This window comes from Parambassis ranga, chromosome 5, assembly GCF_900634625.1.
Source record: "Parambassis ranga chromosome 5, fParRan2.1, whole genome shotgun sequence".
NCBI lineage: Eukaryota > Metazoa > Chordata > Actinopteri > Ambassidae > Parambassis > Parambassis ranga.
Genome location: NC_041026.1, coordinates 2,135,007 through 2,158,808, shown reverse-complemented (window position 1 = coordinate 2,158,808; position 23,802 = coordinate 2,135,007). Strand labels below are relative to the sequence as shown.

General features: G+C 46.2%; 1 protein-coding gene across 1 annotated transcript; it reads right to left on the bottom strand.

Moving 5' to 3' along the window:
• Positions 1–4,204: 4,204 nt before the first annotated feature.
• LOC114435397 (uncharacterized protein K02A2.6-like) lies at positions 4,205–7,401 on the bottom strand. Its single transcript, XM_028405053.1, is given in 2 exon segments — positions 4,205–5,897; positions 5,899–7,401. Coding segments are annotated over 2 exon segments (3,183 nt in total). The 5' UTR covers positions 7,389–7,401.
• Positions 7,402–23,802: the final 16,401 nt, after the last annotated feature.

Here is a 23,802-nt window from a genome sequence, read left to right as displayed (position 1 = left end):
GTTTAACATTCTCCTGCTGCTACCATCCAGTGATGGGTCCTGTCTGCTGGGGGACAGAGTTCTGTGTGTGTGTTGGCAGCTTTCAGTCTGCAGTCAGTGCAACAGTGATGAAGTGAATCCAGTGACGCTGAGTCTACAGGTGCTATTGTCACTTCCAGAATCTTCAGAACTGCAGTTCATCCCAGTGATGGAGTCATGTATGGCAGCTGCTCATCACATGGATGTGAGGTAGACGTGCTTCTCAGCAATAAAGTGACCACAGTGCAGGTTGGACCTTCAAACTAACAGCACTTCTGTCCTTCGGTCCATCATTTGATCGTGAACTCAGCGTGTTCAACATGAGGAAGTGAAGCCAACAGTCTGATTATTGAGACATGTCCCAGCTTGGGATGAATAAAGTATTTCTACTCTATTACATGTTTGATCCAACTGATTCTCCTGAACTGGAAACTGTGTCTGAGGCTTCAGGGCTGTAGAAATCCTCTGTTGTAGGCACACAGTGATGGAACACACAGCAACACAACAGGAAGCACAGAACCAGCAGAGCTGCTGTCAGTGCACAGTAGAGGCCCGTCCTTCCTCTTCCTGCTGCGTTTGGTGGATCAGCTGTGATCTCAGGTTCAGACGGATCAGGAGCTGCTGCAGAGACCAAACAGACACAGAGTGAGTTCTTCAGGTAACACAATTCATTCATAGACACAACAACCAGGTTCAGATTTATACAAAGTGAAGCCACTCACCAGAGACTGTGAGCTCACAGCTGGAAGAACCAGAACCAGAAGCTGTCCTCACATCACACACATACAGACCAGAGTCTTCAGTCCTGAGTCTGGACAGATGAAGTCTGATTCGTCCTTCTCTGAGGGCGTCTGTGTCACTCTGGACTCTTCCTGAAAAACCTTCATCCACAGACTCTGAGAGCTCAACACCAGCATGGACCAGATACAGGATACAGGATTCTTTCTGTTTGGTTATATGATCACAGTAGACATAAATGTCCTCAGTCTTAGTCTGAGTGTCTGTGGGGAACGTCCACTCCAGTGTGATGTTGTGGTTCTCCTCTGCCTGATAGGAGCTCTGTGTCTCCTTCACTTCAAGTGCTGCTGCTGAGGAGGTGAGGATGAGGAGCAGCAGGATCATCTTCTCTCTGTGAGAGGACACAGAGGTGAAGAGTCATCAGGTTCAGTCAGACAGATGTGAGGGAAGCTGTCAAAGTTAAAAACCATCAGTCACACTTTTTCCCAAACAGATCTACAGTCTGCACTGAAACATCTCTGACGTTTTCACTTCATGCCTGCTTGATCATTTTCATAAACCAGATGCATCTCACACACACACACACACTCTGTGATCACTGTAGTTATCAGCAGCTCCCTCTCCCCCTCTTCTTTAACAACATGGGTCAGCCTGCTCTCATCACTTGATGAAACTGTGATCAATACAGATATAGATCAAATAAATACAGCAGCAATAAAACAACATCACACACTAAATGTTCTGTTACAAACTGAATCAACTCTCAGTCAAGTTATTCTATCAACACCAGCTGTTGTTACAGTGTGAGCGAGACGTCTGCTGCCATCTGCTGCCCGCACACTGAACCACTGATACTTCACCACAGTCAGTGTGGAATGCAGCTCAGACCAGGAGCTCCTCCTGCTCCAGGCCACACCTCCTCCCTGCTGCAACCCTTGTTAAACTCACCCACTCAGTCCAACATAAAGACAGTTTAACATAAAGACAGTCCAACATAAAGACAGTTTAACATAAAGACAGTTTAACATAAAGACAGTTTAACATAAAGACAGTTTAACATAAAGACAGTTTAACATAAAGACAGTCTAAGATAAAGACAGTTTAACATAAAGACAGTTGACAGTCTACATGTCAGCAGCCTTTACAGTCTGTTTCAGACTTTGTGGATCAAAGTGAAGAAAATCCTGAAATCAGCATCAAATGAGTAAAAACGCTGTTTGCAGTCCAACAACAGTTTGTGTGAAGAACAAAGTAAAGACAGAAAGACAGGAGGACACACTGAGAGAGTGACTGTCAGACCTGCTGATGGATCCTGCAGCCAGCCCCCAATAACCCATCGAACACATGCTGTTACAGACTGATGGAGCTGCTGACCAACACCTTCACTCACTGCTGACACTTTGCTTCAGTCTTACCTTCAGGCTGAGGGATGTTTTCACCCTTTCTACCCGCTGCGCAGTACAACAAGTGGAATAACAATAGTGGAACGATGCACTAGAGCATTGTTCCACTATTGTTATTCCAAGAAAAGAAAAGGAAGCAGAAGTCTCCTCTGATCGGTGGTTTCTCTGTGGGCGGAGTTTCAAACATCTCTGATATCGTTGAAATAATTCAGTTAAGCGAGTTTCTGAAAACATTTGAGGCGACAAATAAACCGTGAAGTTCATGAATGTGACTTTAATTTAGAACTTTATCACTTCCTGTACTGATTTACACCGAGCTGCTCAGGACCATGCTCATTACATACAAGGAGGGACAGTGTGAGAGGTGGACGGATACAATACATGAGGAAGGGTTTCAGAAATAGAGAGGAAGTTAATGACCATGATCACGTGACACCTCGCTCAGTCTTCACTCGCTGAGTGAAGCAGCGTCTCTATCAGCAGCTCTCTCTCTCTCTCTGCTCAGACTTCCTCATTCAGACTGAGCACGCTGTGTGTTTACAGCCTCCTCCTCTGGGTTTGTGTAGTCCAGGAGCTGTGTGACAGCAGCATGTTGTCAGCTTGTGATGAAGAACCTGCAGAAATATTTGGTGTTTTAATAAAATATGACCATCAACATAAAAGTTAAAACACACTTTATTGATCAGTTTGTTCTGTCCTGATAAATATGACTGTAAACAGTGTGTTAGGACACATGTGAACATGCTGTGCACCTTCAGGGGCTCCCTGGTTTCCTACAAAGAGGGACGTGACTTCATTGTCCAACCTCTCACACTGTCCCTCCTTGTATGTAAATGAGCATGGTCCTGAGCAGCTCGGTGTAAATCAGTACAGGAAGTGATCAAGTTCTAAATTAAAGTCACATTCATGAACTTCACGGTTTATTTGTCGCCTCAAATGTTTTCAGAAACTCGTTTAACTGAATTATTTCAACGATATCAGAGAAAGTTTTTAACCGAGCCGCCATGTTTGTTCTGTTTGAAACTCCGCCCACAGAGAGAAACCAGCCAATCAGAAGAGACTTCTGTTTATTTAGACTGCACGAGGACTTTCAATCGGAACTTTACAGAAGACGAGGACATTTCCCCCTGCGAACCATTCAATCAGGTTTGCTGTGAGTCGTGCAGCTAAAAAGGATTTCAGCATCCAGAGCCTGAAGGTCAGACTCGGTGTGTCCACCGAGGACACAGACCGTGGACTGACAGCATTTTTTGGGTTCGATGTAAACTTAGAGCTGGTTAAAGCTCTGTTTGAGTACACTGCTGAGCCCCAGAACACAGACATGGACGCGTTAACGACAGAAGAGGACAGAATATTGGGTAAAGAGACTCCTGGACTCATTCATAGCGCTACATGATCAGGCAACAACGTGACAGCGTCCATACGTGATGATGCGTTAATACCGCAAACATTCATATCACATTTAAACACCTCTTTTTACGTCATACTGCGTTTTATTCTGATGATCTCCGCTCCATAACTTGCTCAGCCACTGGTTCACTCTGTATCAGCCTATCAGCAGAGAAGAGGGACGGACCGCACTGTCTAACCTTTCATGCTGGCTGTCAGCTAGATTTATCAGTTAAAACACAGTAAACATGGAGATTGTTATTTTTTTATTATCATTGTGGTAACTCACGGGAGACTTCTTGGTGAACAGGGCAAGATTTATTTTATCTCTCACAACAGTGACACACGTCTCTTGTGTACACACAGCACAGTGACTCTTTCTTAACTACTGGCTTCAGTTCTTCTTCTCTTCTGTTTACAACCAACTAGTAACAAGTCTACCAACCCCACCTAGTGGACAGGCAGGCAATTATACAATTAACCCCATTTTCCACAGTTACTACATCCCTTCCCCCTTAAGCATTTACCCTACATCTTACAGGAATATTGTAACTGTTTTGTTTAAACTCTTTAACAATGCCAACAATACCATTTATCCATTTGCCTTAACTCAACTGAAAGTCTTTAAGGTAACTGGGCAATTTAGTTTCCCTTTTTCACTGTCTCCTCACTGGAGTGGTAATAGTGACAGTCTGTTGTTCAGTCTCTGAATTGCCTACAGCTTCAATAGCTGCCGGCTCCTCCCACTTGTCACCACTGAGAACCACCTCCTCAGCTTCCAGCCATGCTTCGTTCTGTTCTTCGGCTTGACTGGGCTGAACCAAAACAGCCTGTTGACTGTTGTGGCCTTCTCCTGGTCTCTGATGATGAGTGTGAATTTGATCCACATGTCTCCTCACCACTCTCCCATCACCCAGCATCACCTTGTAGGACACTGGTCCAGTCACAGACTCAATAATTCCTGGGATCCATTTGGGTCCTAGACCGAAGTTCTGGGTCAGCACGGAGTCACCTGTTTTGAACCACCGTCCCTTTGCCTTTTTGTTGTGATCTTTAATTTGCCTCTCTTGGTTTTCCTTCACCCTCCTGCTTAGGTCAGGATGAATGGAATCCAGGGTGCAACGTAGCTTCCTCCCGAGAAGCAGCTCTGCTGGAGATAGACCTGTTGTGGTGTGAGGAGTCACTCTGTAGCTAAATAACACTCTAGCTACTTTGGCTGTCAGTGTGCCCTCTGAACATTTCTTCATCATTCTCTTGAATGTCTGTACCCCTCTCTCTGCTAATCCATTGCTGGCAGCATGGTAGGGTGCAGAGGTCACATGACGAATACCATTCTTTCTTAAGAAGTCTTGGAATTCAGCGCTGGTGAAACAAGTGCCATTATCAGACACCAGCAACTCCGGCAGTCCATGGTTACTGAAACTGGTACGCAGGCACTCAATTGTGGTGGCTGAAGTGGCAGAGTTCACTGGGTACACATCCATCCATTTTGAATGTGCATCAATAAGCACAAAAAACATTTTTTCCATAAACGGTCCAGCATAATCCACATGAATGCGGCTCCACGGTTTGTCAGGCCAATCCCAGGGGTGTAATGGAGCTGGTGCAGGGATGTTGCGGTGTTCTTGACAGGTTTTACAACCCTTTACCGTTTCCTCCACTTCTTTGTCCAGCTTTGGCCACCACACATAACTCCTAGCCAGTGCTTTCATCCTGGACACTCCTGGGTGGCACTGATGAAGCTGCCTCATAACATGTTCTTGACCTGGCTTTGGCACAATCACTCTCGAGCCCCATAACACACACCCCTTCTGGATGCTGAGTTCCTGTTTCCTCACCTCATAAGGGGCAAACTCCTCCCCTTGTAGTTTGGATGACCAGCCATTGTTTACCACTTCCCGCACCCTCGAGAGTACAGGATCTCGGTCTGTCCATGCTTTCACTTGATCAGCTGTCACCAGCGTAATGTCAGAACTCTCCAGCATGAGAACTCTCTCTTCCAGCCTTTCCACTTCTGCTTTCTCTTGTAAAGGAAGGCGACTCAGAGCATCTGCATTGCCATGATACCTCCCTTCCTTATACACTATTGTGTATTCATAGGCTCTCAAGGTTACCGCCCACCTTTGGATTCTGGGTGAGGCCATCTGTGGTACGGCCCGCATCTCACTGAAAAGTGACAACAAGGGCTTGTGATCTGTCACTATAGTGAATTTCCGACCATAAATGTACTTGTGGAAACGTTTTATTCCAAACATCACTGCTAGTCCTTCCTTATCTAGTTGGGAATAGTTCTTCTCAGCCGCGTTCAATGTTCGTGAAGTGAATCCTATGGGTCTCTCAGTTCCATCTGGGATGTGACAACACGGCACCTACTCCATATGGTGATGCGTCACATGACAGCACAATGTCCTTCTCTGGGTCATAATGCACCAGCACTTCCGCAGACTGCATCATTTCTTTTGATCTTTCAAAAGCCACTTTTTGTGCCTCTCCCCACTGCCAGTTTACGTCTTTTTGCAGAAGTTTGTGCACTGGGGCGAGAACAGTTGACAGATTTGGCAGGAACTTGTTATAATAGTTTAACAGTCCTAGATATGCCTTTAACTCTGTCACATTTGAAGGTGGTGGTGCCTCTTGGATGGCTTTCACCTTCTCATGGACTGGGTGCAATCCTGTTGCATCCACTTTGTGACCCAGGAACATCACTTCCTCTTTCATGAATAAGCACTTTGCCCTTTTTAGTCGGAGACCAGCTTCCTGTAGCCGTTTTAGCACCATGGCCAGAATCTGTAGATGTTCTTTATCATCTTTGCCTGTGAGGAGGATGTCATCTAGGAAGATGGTTACATGAGGAATGCCCTGCAGCAGTCCCTCCATGGTCCGTTGGAATATCGCTGGACTTGATGAAACACCAAAAGGTAACACTTTGTATGTGAACAACCCTTTATGAGTATTTATAGTCACATACTTCTTGGCTTCCTCATCTAAGGGAATCTGATGATAGGCGTGACTCATATCCAACTTGGTGAACTTCTGTCCACCTGAAAGTGTAGCAAACAGGTCCTCGATTCTGGGGATTGGGTATTGTTCCAGTTTGGAGATCTGATTTACAGTCAATTTGTAATCCCCGCACAGTCTTACTGTGTCATCAGGTTTTAACACCGGGACCACAGGCGCTGCCCACTCAGCATGCTTTACAGGTTCAATAACCTCCTGGGTTAGAAGACGGTTGAGTTCAGCCTCAACTCTTCCTCTCATGGCATATGGGATTGGCCTGGCTTTAAAAAACCTGGGCGCTGCTTCCTTGTCCACATATATTTTTGCTGGCGGGCCTTTGAAACTCCCCAGTTCCTCTTTGAAGACTACACTAAAGTCCTCCAGTACTTCCTCCAAGATCTCTTCTTTTCCCTGGTAAGTTTGGGGTTCCGTGCTCCCCTGCACCTCCTCTGGGGTCTCTTCCTGGACGTGATGGACCTTGAGTACTGAGCTCCACTGTAACCCTAGCCTCCTAATCCAGTACCTACCTACCAGACTGGGGCCTGAACCTGCTACAACTACCACCGGTAAGTCTTTCACTAGGCTTTTGTGCTGCACCTTAACCACAGCTGCTCCCAAACTTTTTACTCTATGTCCCGTATATGTACGGAGTCTCACTCGACATGGGCGTAGCTTTGGTGTCTCTTTTCCCCCTAAGGTTTTGAATACCGAGTGGTTCATTACTGTAACCCCACAACCTGAGTCCATCTCGAACTGTGTGTCTATCCCATTTACTGTCAACGTCTCTATAAATGGCTCTTCTGCAGGTACATCCAGTTCATCTATTTTGTACAGTGTGAACATGACTTCATCTGTATCAACACCATCTTTGTCCTTGTTCTCTTGACTTACATAATTCGCTCCCTGAATTCTCCCCTGCTTGCCTGTGTGTACTCCACCCCTTCTAGTCTTTGAATCACTAGTCGAGCCCTTGGACCTACACACTTTCTGAAGATGTCCTACTTTACCACACTTGTGACAGGTTTCTTTAATAAACTTACAGTCTCCTGCCCTGTGCTGATCACCTCCACATCTGTAGCAAGCCTTATGCTGATGCTGCTGCCTACCGCTATCTGCTTTGTTGACATCTTGTGCACTGCTTGAGGTGCCCTTATGTGAGATGATGCAACTTCCATAGAGTGTAAATCCTTTACATCTTTATTGGCTGTTTCAATGGCCTGGGCGAGCTTCAGTGCCTTGTCGAAGGTCAAGTCAGGCTCTGACAACAGTCGACGTTGTATACGGTCCTCCCCGATGCCACAGACCAGTTTGTCACGTAACATTTCTGCTAACTTGTCTCCATAGTTGCAGTCCTGTGCTAATTTCCTCAGTACAGCAACATATTCCATGACTGTTTCTCCATACTTTCTGTTTCTTGAATTAAACTTGAAACGTTGCACAATCTCGCTGGGTTTGGGGTTGAAATGGTCCTTTAACAACTTTACGAGTTCATCGAACGTCTTGTCTCCTGGCTTTGCCGGACTAACTAAGTTTCTCATGAGGCTGTAAGTCTGACTGCCCACTGCACTGAGCAAAATAGCTTTGCGTCGACCTGCATCAGCAATCTCATTAGCATCAAAAAAATGGTGGAGCACTTCACAATATTCCTCCCACGTCTGGGTTTGGCCATCAAAAGGAGCGGTGCTTCCTACCATAGCCGCCATGCTTCTTATCGTGCTGCAGCAACTTAACAGTCTTACTCATCCGTCCATGTCCCACGGGCGTCGGCTGTAACTTTATCCTCGTCGCCAATTATGTGGTAACTCACGGGAGACTTCTTGGTGAACAGGGCAAGATTTATTTTATCTCTCACAACAGTGACACACGTCTCTTGTGTACACACAGCACAGTGACTCTTTCTTAACTACTGGCTTCAGTTCTTCTTCTCTTCTGTTTACAACCAACTAGTAACAAGTCTACCAACCCCACCTAGTGGACAGGCAGGCAATTATACAATTAACCCCATTTTCCACAGTTACTACAATCATCATTTAGCAGCCTCTCTCTTCACTTAAAGCCCACAGCACCATCACACACTGGACTGGACAGCTTTATACTGTAAAATGTAATTTAACTACACTCAGACTGAATGTGTCCCTCAGCGCCACCTGCTGACAGAGGTGTGTGTGTGCAGCAGTGCAGACTGTAAAAGCTGACACAGAGTGTGACTGTGAGTTTCAGTCAGACTGTAGATTGATGTTGTTGTAGCCGTACTGACTGAACCTGATGACTCTTCACCTCTGTGTCCTCTCACAGAGAGAAGATGATCCTGCTGCTCCTCATCCTCACCTCCTCAGCAGCAGCACTTGAAGTGAAGGAGACACAGAGCTCCTATCAGGCAGAGGAGAACCACAACATCACACTGGAGTGGACGTTCACCACAGACACTCAGACTAAGACTGAGGGGATTGATGTATTCTGTTATCATTTAACCAAAAAAGTATCAGTCCTGTATCTGGTCCATGCTGGTGTTGAGCTCTCAGAGTCTGTGGATGAAGGTTTTTCAGGAAGAGTCCAGAGTGACACAGACGCCCTCAGAGAAGGATGCCTGGTGGTGTAGGGTTTCAACTGAGAGACGTAAAACAAGGGGTGAATCCGGAGAGTTCTGGGGAGGCGGAGCTTGACAGCCACAGGGTTGATGATCTTAATGATTTCAAATGGTCTGATGAATCTGTGAGAGAGTTTTCTTGACTCTGGCCGTTGGTTTGGGGGTGGAACCCTGAGGAGAGGCTGGCGGAGGTGCCAAAGGCTGTACAGAAGGCCCGCCAGACATGAGAGATGAACTGGGGGCCACGATCAGAGACGATGTCCTGCGGGAGCCCATGTAAACGGAAGACATGTTTTATCATTAGTTGTGAGGTCTCGGCAGCAGAAGGCAACGTAGAGAGAGCCACAAAGTGGGCAGTCTTAGAAGAGCGGTCCACAATAGTGAGAATCGTGGTTTCTCCCGTTCCCGTGTTTTATGTCTCTCAGTTAAAAGGGGGTAACCCAGTCACCAAATCCACTGCAATATGTGACCATGGTCAGCTGGGCACAGGGAGCGGCTGCAACTCCCCGGCGGGTGGCTGGTTGCTGGTTTTCCCTTGGGCACAGACGGCACAGGCTCCCACAAACTCCTTGACATCCCTCACCAGGCCGGGCCACCGCGCAGGGTTGCAACAATTATCTTTTTCAGACTTTTGTGAAAGGACCGCCCCTACCCCATGATTAGAGGTGTCAACCTCTACTATAAACTGGTTGGAGGGGTTTGGCTGAATCAGGACAGGCGCGGAGCAAAACAAGGTCTTGAGACGGGAGAAGGCTGCATCAGCTGCAGCAGACCAAACAAAAGGGACCGAGGGAGAAGTGAGACCTGTTAAGGTCTGCACTGCACATGACAAAACTGATCTGTGGCCTGTGGTCAAAAAAGAAGAACTAACCATGTTCCGCATTTGTCTTGTGAGCATTCAGACGTTCAGCACAGGAAAACAAAGCTGACACATTTTTCATTTCTGAAACATGCTGGAATTCTTCGTAAAGACATGTTGGTGGACTTTACTTCTTTCTTTGTGATTTTAAGGACTTACAGTCAAACTGAGAAGAGAAGATGATCCTGCTGCTCCTCATCCTCACCTCCTCAGCAGCAGCACTTGAAGTGAAGGTGACACAGAGCTCCTATCAGGCAGAGGAGAACCATCACACTGGAGTGGACGTTCCCTGCTGAGGACACCACCAGAAACATTTTTGTCCTCTGTGACCTGATGGCTAGTCGTAAAACCTCAGTCCTGTATCTGGTCTATGCTGGTGTTGAGCTCTCAGAGTCTGTGGATGAAGGTTTTTCAGGAAGAGTCCAGAGTGACACAGACGCCCTCAGAGAAGGACGAATCAGACTTCATCTGTCCAGACTCAGGACTGAAGACTCTGGTCTGTATGTGTGTGAAGTGAGGACAGCTTCTGGTTCTGGCTTTGACTCTTGTCAACTCAACATCACTGGTGAGTAAGTTAAAGCTTAGAACTGTCTGAGTTCTGATCTTCTGAGAGTGCTGCTTGACAGTTTGTGAACCCCAATGAATTTTCTATATTTCTGTATATATGACTGAAAACAATGTCTGATTTTGACACGAGTCCTGAAAGCAGATGTAGGGCAGACCGGGACTTTTTGTCACACTTCTGGTGTTTTGACTTCCTCTTCCTTGTGTGTGTTCCCTCCTCCCGTTGATTACCTGCTCCGCCATAATGTGCCTCACCTGTGTCCTATTGTCTTCCCGCCCCCTGTGTATAAAGTCTTTGAGTTTCCTCCCTCTTGTTGCCAGTTTGTTTTGGGAGTAATCCAAGTGATCCAGCCTTTCTTCAGCCAGTAGTTTGTGTGAGTAATTTGGTGTTTCAGCTTTCAGCCCTGAGTTTTTGGATTCTTTGTGTTTGACCCCGCTTGGACTGTGGTACTACGCTTTTGCCTTTTGCACCTTTGTTTACATTGACTGATCACCTGTGTACCAAACCCTGGCTTGCATTAAAGGAATTGAGTTTGCTTTCACCTCCGGCTTTGTCTGCATTTGTGTCCGCCATCTTACAATCCCTGACAAAAAATAGGGCTAATATTAGCAAACATGGCTGTTTGGGCCAACTTGTCACACTACATGAGTATATGCAGTATTAGACACAGAGAATCTGCTGGTTAGTGGTTGATCAACTTGTGAACAAAGAAACTCACAGGAGAAGAAATGATCAGGAATCACACAAGAAAAACAAGAAATGGCAGCACAGCACCTGACGTGACACTGAGGTCACTGAGGAGGTGAAGTTGGACAATTTTTATTCAAGTTCATTGATTAGGTAATTGAACTTTTTCTAGCTAAATTTAATTTGGAATATTAATTAAAGTGAAGTGTTCTTGTTTTATTTATGCCAAACATGTCTGACAGCGTACCCACTGGGGCAGCAGGTCACATGTGTGCACCCCCTATTTAAATGCTGATAAGCCTGCACAGAAAAGAGATATCAACATGAAATGAATACTTAATCTATGCCCAAGACTTTGTCCTGGAAGACTGAGGAACTAATTTTAAGATATGTAACAGAGTGTAAAAAGTGTGACAACAAGCCCTGGTCATCTACATGACGAAGTGAAACATTCCAGAGTTCTCTTTTTCTTGACTCTGTCATATTTCAATCATGAGAGACTCGGCGAACTGAATGAGAAAGAATTTATTTATACAATAATTGTGAATGTGCATTGGCGTCCTAGACCCCGTTGTGAGGACCATGTCCGAAAGGGGGGAAAGCTCGAGCAGAGAGGCCGCTGATCCGAAGACCCCCCCGGGTCTAGACCTGGTGGTGGTGTAGAAGCAGGAGAGGGGAGACCTTGAACTGCGAGGATGGGGAGGTGCTTGGGGTGGAGGAGGGTTGCCGGATTCGATCGGGAGACAGCTGGAGAAGAGACAGAGACTTTTAAATCTCTTGCTACGCTATGATTGGGATGCAGATGACAGTGTTCTCAGCTCAGACAGCTGTTAGCAGCTGGATCTCTGCTGCTCACCGAGGAAGAGGAAGAGGAGGTCTTCACACACTCACAGTGTTGATGAAGGAAGAGAGTCTGAATGTGAGCTGTCTGTGGGAGCTGAAGGTCAAGTTCAAATGACTCTTCACAGAAGTCCTGTTGGAGCAGGAGGACTGTTGATCTGAGATTTCTGTTGTTTGTCGAAAAACCAAACCATGAAGACAATCAGTACAATTGCTCCTGCTGTCAGTCCAATGATGAGTCTTGTCCATCCCCCTGTGTCTGCTGGTGGACTCAGAGTTGGACTCAGAGCTGGTCTGTCAGTGTGTGTCTGAGCAGCAGCTGCTGTAAAGGACAAAAATGTGAGTTGAGACTTGTTGATGTTTAAATGAACATGTGGACTGTTTGAATTGAACCTGATGCTGTCTGTCTGTACAGAATATTATATGTTACAGTTAGAAGAACAGAAATCAGACAGTTCTCGGCAGACAGCAGCTTTAACTTACTCACCAGAGACTGTGAGCTCACAGCTGGAAGAACCAGAACCAGAAGCTGTCCTCACATCACACACATACAGACCAGAGTCTTCAGTCCTGAGTCTGGACAGATGAAGCCTGATTCGTCCTTCTCTGAGGGCGTCTGTGTCACTCTGGACTCTTCCTGAAAAACCTTCATCCACAGACTCTGAGAGCTCAACACCAGCATGGACCTGATACAGGACTGATACCTTTTTGGTTAAATGAGAACAGAGGTCATAAATGTCCTCAGTCTTAGTCTGAGTGTCTGTGGGGAACGTCCACTCCAGTGTGATGTTGTGGTTCTCCTCTGCCTGATAGGAGCTCTGTGTCTCCTTCACTTCAAGTGCTGCTGCTGAGGAGGTGAGGATGAGGAGCAGCAGGATCATCTTCTCTCTGTGAGAGGACACAGAGGTGAAGAGTCATCAGGTTCAGCACGGCTGTATGTTATGGTGAATGTGAGCTATGGACTGGAAACAGTTGTTCTTTGATAAATATTAGATCTTTGTGCAAAAGGAGAATTACTTATTTTGACTCCACAGAGCCTGGTGGGTGTTTGACTGTCGTTATGGTTATTATGACTGTTTGATGTTCTGCACCATTCCCTCTATCTACATAAGTAAAGAGACTAGTTTTACTTTTAATACTCGAGTACAAAAAATACTGACTACTTGAATCCTCTGTCACTCTGGACTCTTCCTGAAAAACTGTCTTGCACCATTACATCTTTTGCACTCTCATACTTCTCAATAAGCTGTTATAACTTAAACCACTCCTGTTCACATTATGCCAACTGCATGTCTTGCACTATACATCTTTTGCACTCTCACTGCATCGTGCCTTCACTTTGTGCCTTGTATTTTGTGTGTGCCTCATTGTAGGTACATTTTTTTACATTTATCTTTAGTTTTTAGTTATATGTTATATGTTGTGGAGTGAAGAGTAACGCAATTTGGATTCTCTGTATGTCCAGCACATATAGCAGATTTGGCAATAAAGCTGACTTTGACTTTGACTTAATAAATATAGGTTTATTACTGCTTTAGTATATAAGTAAACACATGAACTAACACTAACAAACTAACCCCAGTGAACCAGGTGGAGCTGTGCAGTGTGCAGCAGCATGATCACAGAGGTCCTGTTTGAACGGGCAGTGAGGATGAGCTCTCTGAGTGGGGGTTCTGGGCTCTTGCCGCGGGACTTGTTCTTCTCCACATCGTATCCTCCGGCAGCCAGAGCCTTCTGGAGGGCGGCTGCAGACACGCCGCTCCGCTCCTTGGAAGCGGCCCCAGCTTTCACGATGAGCTCGCTGACGCTGGGGCCGGACTTGTTCGGCTTGGAGACCTTCTTCTTCTGCGCTTCGGCCGGAGCGGCGGCTGGAGCTGGAGCTTCTTCTGCCATGTTCAGTTCGTAGCTGCAACACAAGCACAGTCAGAGTGTAGTTATGATCAGCTGAGAGGCGGTCCTTGAACACACCATAAGAACCGCGGAGACTCAATCCAAGGCAGCTCCTCTGCAGGCTGAATGTTCCGCTCGTGTTTTCTGTGTGGATGAAAGAGTCCAGATGAGTGTGGGAGCAGCGCTGCAGGCCGACAGTGAAGGAGCTGCTAGCGGACTGTGTCTCTTCATGTTCAGCTCATGTGGAGCTCTGATGATCTCTGCACTTTGCTGCTGGAGAGAGTCCGCGGCTGCGCAGCGGCTTCTCCCTCTTCTTCCTCTCAGAGATGAAGTCAGACTATCAGAGCTCCATCAGAAGCTGTTTTCCAGCTGAGCCGCATGTTGCTTCAGAGACTCAGAGGACAAACCGACATCTGCTGACGTCACTTTGTCCCAGAGTCCGGCTGTTGCAGCAGCATCAGACCCTGATGATGGTGCAGACAGACTTCTATCAGAGCTGCTCGCTGCTTCTCTCGCTGAGCAGGTTGAATAAAGTCCATCACTGTTCTGTTTGTGTCACAGCTGTTGTCATGTAAACAGACACAGACAGAGCAACAACAGGGAGGCTGCTGTACATGGAGCAGCAGACCGTTAATGAGCAGATCACTGCTGAATAACAGAAGCTCTAGTTCAGCTCCACACTTCAGAGCTGCAGCCTCAGCACTCTGTTGTTTCATCATGTGACTGTTTACAGTCATGATAACCTGCGGCCGCTTTCTGACGTCATGTGATCGTTGTTCCTTCATGCAGCGTCACACAACAGGGGACTCAACAAAGTCTGCACAGTGACAGAGAGCTGTGCGTAATGACGCACATGAGCCAACAGCGGTAACTTTACCGACATAAAAAGTGAGTGATCTGTGGGCAAAGGGCTCTGTGCACCTTCACTTCATAGAAACGAGGCTCACGCAGTCTTTGTGTGTTCTGATATGAATGTACTGAAACATGGAGGAAGTGTGAAGCCTGGACCCACTGATCTGAACATCTTACTGAAGAGTTTCAGAGGGTGAAACAACAACTTGGCCCCCTGCTGTCATCCAAACACATTCAGACAGATGACCTGAGAGGTCTGTTGTCCCGGTCAGGGAATGTTTTTATTAGGACTGAAGTTCGTCACTCAGCTGGTTAGAGCGTGGCGCTAAGAACTCCAAGGTCGCCGGTTCGATCCCCGTACAGGCCGATCTCTTTCACTGTTGGTTGTTGAACATGCCCGTTTCAATGACTGTTTGCTGGTTGATACACAACAGCGACAGATTTTAATACATTGTTATTATTTTGTTGCAGTTCTTAAAGTTAAAGCTGATAAACTTGAACCAGATGTGATTTTAAAGGCGTGGCTTAAAATGTTTAATGTTTTAAATCACGTGTCCTGGTTTAAAGGCGTGGCTTCTGTGGACTTACTTTGGTTTTTGAGCTCCTGTCAGACAGACTGCAGCAGAACCAGCAGCTCCACACATGAAGGTGGAAACTTCTGGAAGTCAGGACTGATTCAGCAGGTGAGTCTGTCGATATCTGATCAATCATCCGTGTGATCACCTCATTGATCTTTACTGCCTGTAACTGATGGATCTTTATTGTAGTAAGTCCCTGAAACGCGGAACAAACAACAAGCGTCTCTGTTGATCGTTCTCTCTGTAAAGTTCAGCAGCTTCATTTGCTCTGAAACTCAGATCGACTCGTTCAAAGCTTCAAGCGGAGAAAAGGTCGCTTTATTCTGACTTTATCAGATCAGTCTGTTTCCGGTTTAACACACCTGTGCTGCGCAACAGCCGCGCACCGCGTTACGTAAGTTTGGTTGGTTTACTGTTCATGGTGCGTTCAGGTGCATCTCGTTTAATTCAATGATGATTCTTATTACTAAAACTAAAACATTTAAATGCATCAATTTGTCATGTTTTATTTTTCATGAATCCATATTGATGATTGAAACTCATCAGAAGAAACATTTTCTCTTCAAGGGTTCATAAATATGTGAATCTAATATTTGCCATGAGGAGAAGTGTGTCAGTCCTCAGAGCTCAGACAGTAGCTGCTCATGTGTTTGTCCTTTCTATAGAAAACAGTCCACAGACTGTTACAGAGGAAGGTCTCAGTGTTTCACTCAGTCTGTTCCTCTGACTTTTCCAGGAAGCTGTGATGACATCAGAGGACCTTCTGAACATTCTGCAAGATCTGACAGATGAAGAGTTCAAAACCTTCAACTGGTTTCTGCAGCAGCCCGGCTGCCTAGAGGGCCACGCACCCATCAAAACATGCCACCTGCAAAAGGAACACAGGCTGGAAACAGTGACTGTGATGGAGCAGACATATGGAATTCCTAATGCAGTGCAGGTCACCTGGAACATTTTAGGGAAGATCCCCAGGAAGGACCTGCAGCAGACATTGGATGACATCAGGAACACTAACCCTGGACCTTCAACTCAGACTTTGTCTTCTCCTCATGCTGAAGGTGAGAAGCTGCATTCTCTGTTATGTACGACAGCATATTAGGGCCATTTTAAGAAAAAGAAATACTGACCTGGAAAGGGGGGGGGCGCTAATCTTCTGAGATTAAAGTAGCAAATTTGTGAGAAAAAAAAACTCAGAAATGTATATCCGTTTTTCTTGGTCACGAATCGTGTTGCGTTTCCAAGACGTCATCTTCATTGCATGCATGCATACGGTTTATGTGTACATGTAAACTGTTTCAGGGCTTTAGTTCAGTTCAGGGTGTTATGAGAGTGGTATATGCCTTCTTAAGAGGATGGCAGTGAGTAGCCTACGTGTGTGTGTAGTGGGTGTATACTTTCTTCTGCGTTGTGTAATCAAAAACCAACTTCTTTCTTGGCTCGACAGGCCGTTTATTAGGGTCAGGCTGGACACAGAAATCTTGTATCAAGAGTTCTAACAAGCTCCACAGTGACACACTGAAAAATAAACCCAAAATTAGCATATAGCGCTGTACTACGAGACAGCACTGCTACTGCATTTAAGCTAGCAGCTAACAGCTTGTCAAACGGACTGCTTAATTTACAAGGCTTAGCAACCAACATTAAAAGGAAACTTATGGTTATTATTCCAACAACATATAACAATAGGAATGTGGACTTATGACAGCAAAACAACAAAGTAAATTGCTAATTTCTGCAGAGCTTATTAGACTCGGACTTACCACGCGAACAGCACATGTAAGACTGGTGACAAGGGTGGAGTATCCCTTGCCAACTCTGCAAGGGCCCTCTAGAGAGTACATACAGGAGAGTGTATGTGTGTAGGAATGGGAGAGAAGATGAGAGTTCTTAGCTTGAGAGAGGGGTGAGTTATTAACAAGAAGTATATGTAAAGCGTAAAGAATAAGAGAATAAAGCTGCCGCCCTGCAAGGACAGGAAAGTGCTCTGGTCTCCCTTTACTCCAGCTGTGTGTGACGGTGGGGCTTAACCACGAGCAACGTAGCTCGTCCTCTGTGCTTCCTGACTACGGTTGGGAGGTTGAAGCAGGAAAGGTTATCAACGGTGTTATCTTTCTCACAGCATTGCCACAGTAAAACTTGATGAGCTTTTCCACGGCGACCATGACAGCAAGCAACGTCTATCCAGATTTGCGACTTTATAGCCTAATGTCAGAGAATATCTGAGGTTTTCCCATACATTTCTGAGTTTTTTCTAGCAAATTTGCTACTTTTATCTTAGAATATTAGCCCCCCGCCTCTTCCGGGTCAGTATTTCTTTTTCTTACAATGGCCCTAATACAACGTCTTACTATCTCTACGTGGACAGAAAACTTCCTGTCCCACATGGGCTATTTTGTCATACAGTAGATTTTTGTCCTATAACTATCAGTGACATAACAAACCATCCTCCATTTTGATTGGACACATCAAACGAGCAGCAGTACAACCTCCATCCATCCATCCATCTTCCACCGCTTATCCGGGGCCGGGTCGCGGGGGCAGCAGTCTAAGCAGGGACACCCAGACTTCCCTCTCACCAGACACTTCCTCCAGCTCTTCTGGGGGAATCCCGAGGCGTTCCCAGGCCAGCCGAGAGACATAGTCTCTCCACCGCGTCCTGGGTCTTCCCCGGGGCCTCCTCCCAGTGGGACATGCCCGGAACACCTCCCCAGGGAGGCGTCCAGGAGGCATCCGAACCAGATGCCCGAGCCACCTCAGCTGGCTCCTCTCGATGTGGAGCAGCAGCGGCTCTACTCCGAGCTCCTCTCGGGTGACTGAGCTTCTCACCCTATCTCTAAGGGAGCGCCCAGCCACCCTTCGAAGGAAACTCATTTCAGCCGCCTGTATTCGCGATCTCATTCTTTCGGTCACTACCCAAAGCTCATGACCATAGGTGAGGGTAGGAACGTAGATTGACCGGTAAATCGAGAGCTTCGCCTTCCGGCTCAGCTCCTTCTTCACCACAACAGACCGGTACAGCGACCGCATTACTGCGGAAGCTGCACCGATCCGTCTGTCAATCTCCCGCTCCATTTTTCCCTCACTCGTGAAGGAGACCCCGAGATAGACAAACTCCTCCACTTGGGGCAGGAGCTCTCCTCCCACCCAGAGAGGACAAACTACCTTTTTCCGGTCGAGAACCATGGCCTCAGACTTGGAGGTGCTGATTCTCATTCCAGCCGCTTCACACTCGGCTGCAAACCGTCCCAGTGCACACTGGAGGTCCCGGCTCGATGAAGTCAACAGGACAACATCATCCGCAAAAAGCAGAGATGAAATCCTATGGTTCCCGAACCAGATCCTCTCCGGTCCCTCACTGCGCCTAGAAATTCTGTCCATAAAAATTATGAACAGAACCGGTGACAAAGGGCAGCCCTGCCGGAGTCCAACATGCACTGGGAACAGGTCTGACTTAGTGCCGGCAATGCGAACCAAACTCCTGCTCCAGTCATACAGGGACCTAACAGCCCTCAGCTGAGGGCCACGGACCCCATACTCCCAGAGCACCTCCCACAAGATGCCGCGAGGGACACTGTCGAACGCCTTCTCCAAGTCCACAAAACACATGTGGACTGGTTGGGCGAACTCCCATGAACCCTCCAGCACCCTGCGGACAACCTGCACAGAGATAAAGTTTTGCTGGTTTTCACCTCAGGTTTGTTTTTATAATTCCAAACATGTGTAGAAGACACAGTTTGCCACTTTCAGGTCTGTGTTGCTGATTCCATGCTTGCACTGCAGGGGGCACTAAGCTGTAATGAAAGGAAGAGTGAGACTGAGGAACCTGATTCACACTGATAAGATGTTCTGATTGTAGCTTTTACTGTTTCTCATGAGAACACAGCTCTGGCTCAGATGGGTGTGGAACAGTGGCACTTTTGTGTCGGCCATGTTGTTTCACCTGCAGCAGAGACGTGTTTTGGACAATGATGGATCTGTATTGCTTTGTAGGAACAGACTGGGCTGCCTCTAAAAGTTAATGCTCAATGTCTGTATGTGTACACACACTAACCTACTCACTGTCTTTGACAGATGGGATGGTTCCAGTACCGGAGCCACGCCACATCACATATTACCAACAGAAACTCCAATCCCACTTCCGGGACAGGTTTCTGTGTGCACAAGAAGGCTGGGCAGAAGATGAAGAGTGTCTGGTTGATATCTACACAGAGCTATACATCACAGCTGGCCGTGACATACACATCAACACACAGCATGAGGTCCAACAGATCGAGAAAGCCTGGAGGCCCAGAGACACTGAGACATCTGTCAAACCCAGAGACATGTTCCAACATCCTTCTGGAAAAAAAAGACCTATAAAAACAGTGCTCACCAACGGAGTCGCAGGAATTGGAAAGACCTTCCTGGTGCAAAAGTTTATTCTAGACTGGGCTGAGGGAACAGCCAATCAAGATGTGCATCTCATTTTCCCCTTCTCCTTCCGTCAGCTGAATCCACTGATGGGAAAACAGTTCAGTTTGGCAAACCTCATTTATGAATGTATCCCAGAGGCTAAGGGCATCAAAGAGGAGGCCCTTCATTACATCTTTACTGCTCTGCAGTCATCAGGAAACCGCAACTACGACAGGAGTGAGTTCAAGCTTCTCTTTGTGTTTGACGGACTGGATGAGAGCCGCCTTCATCTGGACCTTCATGTTGATGATTGTCACTCTGTTGATGTAACTAAGTCCACCACCACTGATATCTTGGTGAAAAACCTCATCAATGGAAAACTGCTGAGCTCCGCTCGCATATGGATAACCACACGGCCGGCAGCAGCCAAACAGATCAAGTGTGTGGACGTGGTGACAGAGGTCAGAGGGTTCACTGACCCACAGAAGGAGGAGTACTTCAGGAAGAGGTTCAGAGAGGAGGAGCAGGCCAGCAGGATCATCTCCCACATCAAGACATCACGAAGCCTCCACATCATGTGCCACATCCCAGTCTTCTGCTGGATCACTGCTACAGTTCTGGAGGACATGTTGGAAACCAGAGACCTGCCCAAGACCCTGACTGAGATGTACGCAGAGTTTCTGATGTGTCAGGTAAATCAGACCAAAGAGAACAATGGACCAGAGTCCAGTCAGTGCATTTTTTCACTAGCAAAACTGGCTCTTCAGCAGCTGGAAAAGGGCAACATAATCTTCTATAAGAAGGATCTGAAAGAGTGTGGCATCGATTTCAGTGAAGCCTCAGTGTACTCAGGAGTGTTCACAGAGATCTTCAAGGAAGAGCGAAGAAGGAAACAGAAAGACACAACATTCTGCTTTGTTCACCTGAGCATGCAGGAGTTTCTGGCTGCTTTCCACCTCATACACTGTTTCATCAAAGGGGACACTGAGGAGCTGCTAGACTTCCTGAGGGGTGACAACGACGGTCACAAAGACGGCGACGAGTTATCTCTGGATGACATCCTGGACAGAGTCATGAAGAAATCTCTGCACAGTGAAACTGGCCACCTGGACCTGATGGTTCGCTTCCTTCATGGCCTCTCTCTGCAGTCAAACCAGAGACTCTTAGAAGACCTGCTGGGTGAGACAGAAAACTATTCAGAGGCCATCCAGAGAGCCATGAACAACCTGAAACAGAGACGCACTCATAAAGTGTCTCCTGACAGAAGCATCAACATCTTCCACTGTCTGATGGAGATGAACGACCTCTCAGTCCATCAGGAGATCCAAGAGTTCCTGCAGTCAGAGAATAGGTCAGAGCAGAGACTCTCTGAGATCCACTGCTCAGCTCTGGCCTACATGCTGCAGATGTCAGAGGAGGTTCTTGATGAGCTAGACCTGATGAAGTACAACACAACAACAGAAGGACGATTGAGACTGCTTCCAGCTGTGAGGAACTGCAGAAAGTTCAGGTGAGTCCAGATGTGACCAATCAGTGTAGATTATTGGTTTAGTTCTTAGACACATTCACACTGTATGTTTCTCTCTAACAGAGCTCCTTGTGTTCATTGACACATCACATCAGCTGTGTTTTTGTCTCAGATGTTCTTCTACTGTAAAAAAAACAGTGTTTTTTATGTTTCTGTTTGAAGCTGTTAAATGAATGGACAATAAACATGTCTTTATTTGTAGTTAAAACAGCTGTATGTGTGCTGCACAAACAACATAAATACAAAGACTGCAAAAACTGCAGCACAACATCATGGAATGCAAACATGCAGACACATACCATTACACAAACAGTTCAATCAGGATGTCACACAACACAGAATAACTCTTGAAAGTCTCTGAATGAAAGAGAAGAATTTATCTTTGTCAGCAATATCAGCTGAAAGAACCTACAACAGAGAAATAAAGTGAAATACACTGTCAAAATGAGGTGATGAGAATGATCAGAGTTTTTGTTACATGTCAAACAGTCAGATCAAATGAGATCACTGCTACTACTTACAGTGTCCCTTTCATAATGTTCTTGTTTCTGTCATCACAGACTTTCTGACTGTAACCTCTCAGAGACTCACTGGGAAGTTGTGGCCTCAGCTCTGAAGTCCGACCCCTCCCATCTGACAGAGCTCGATATGAACTGGATCAAACTGCAGGATTCAGGACTGAAGCAGCTATGTGCTGGGCTGGAGAGTCCTCTCTGCATACTGCAGGTTCTTAGGTCAGTTAATGTTATTATTAGGCTGAGGTCCAGTTTTTAAATCATCTGTCAGGACTGACAAACAGAAAAGGACCACAGACATGTGTATCTTCAGTCACTGTTGCTCTGATGACATATCAGATCTAATCATATGTTCAAATGTTGCTCAGTAATTCAATAAATAATTATTTTCTTCCATCCCAGTAACAGTAATCTGTATGTTTTAATGTTATTCCATATTATTAAATTATCAGTGGTATCAATGGCTCTATCAATGTCTTGTATTGTCTTATTAGGTTGTGTGGCTGTGGTTTGTCAGAGACCAGCTGTCTACCTCTGGGCTCAGCTCTGAAGGCTAACCCCTCCCAGCTGAGATATCTGGACCTCAGTGAGAACAATCTGCAGGATGTGGAGCACCTAGGTGGTTTTCTGGAGAGGTGTAGCCTGCAGACTCTGAGGTCAGTCTTAATAGTTTTTTCTACACTGCTCTACCTTTTACAATTAATATCAAAATCAGTAGTGTTAAATGTGCACATTTCATTTCATTCAGACTGAGCAGCTGTAACCTCTCAGAGAGAAGCTGTGAAGCTCTGTCCTCAGTTCTCAGCTCCCAGTCCTCTAGTCTGAGAGAGCTGGACCTGAATAACAATGACCTGCAGGATTCAGGAGTGAAGCAGCTGTTTCATGGACTGGAGACTCCAGACTGCAGACTGGAGACTCTCAGGTCAGGATACAGCTTTTTGATCATCAGTTAAATTCTGCTTCATGTTCATGTTGAAGATCTGTTGGATTTTCCTTCTTTCTTCCTGAGTTCATGACATGTTTTGTACCTCCAGTCTGTCAGGTTGTCTGATCACACAGGAGGGCTGTGCTTCTCTGGCCTCGGCTCTGACCTCCAACCCCTCCTATCTGAGAGAGCTGGACCTGAGCTACAATCATCCAGGAGACTCAGGAGTGAAGCTGCTGTCTGCTTTACTCAACAGTCCAGATTGTAGTCTGGACACTCTCAGGTACACAGAGACCACAGAGCATGAGTCCTCCTCAGTCTGTCAGTTTAGCTCATATATCCTGTTGATGGATGGATTGAAACTGCAGAGAAGAAATAATCACTGATCCCTGATGTTCATCTTCCTCCATCATTAAGTGTCCATCATGTTAACTTCACTTTTCTTTATACTCGTTCTTCATATCAAAATACATACAGACTGATTTTCAGTCACACTCAGTGCAGATCAAATACAAAATGATGCCCTACTTATGAATGTCCTCAGCTGTAAGAACCACTGAATTATTTCCACAAACAAATGTTCCTGAAACAATCCATATGTGAAGCTTCAGAGGAGACAACAACACAATGGTAGAAGGAGTTCCTTCAGTCAGAGACAGAGAGCAGGGAGACACTACAATATTATCACTGTTATCAAACCTACACTGTTGCTGCAAGAAGAGGATTTCACAGTAAAGCACTGACAGAGAGCAATATTTCACAGAATGGAGGACATGAATAAACACAGAGCAGATCAGGAGAGACTCTTCTGGAGTTGACACAGATGAGTTTCAGTCTGTTTGTGTGTCTCTGACAAACTGAGGAACTCTGCTTCATGTTGATCAGCAGTTTGGACTCATGTTGGTTAGAAAATCATTCTGACTGTGTTTCTTCCTGCAGGGTGGAGCATGGTGGAGAGCAGAGGTTAAATCCTGGGCTGAGGAAGTGTAAGTTTGACTCAGTCTTTCCTCATGTTATTGTGCATGAGTCAGTGTTCTAT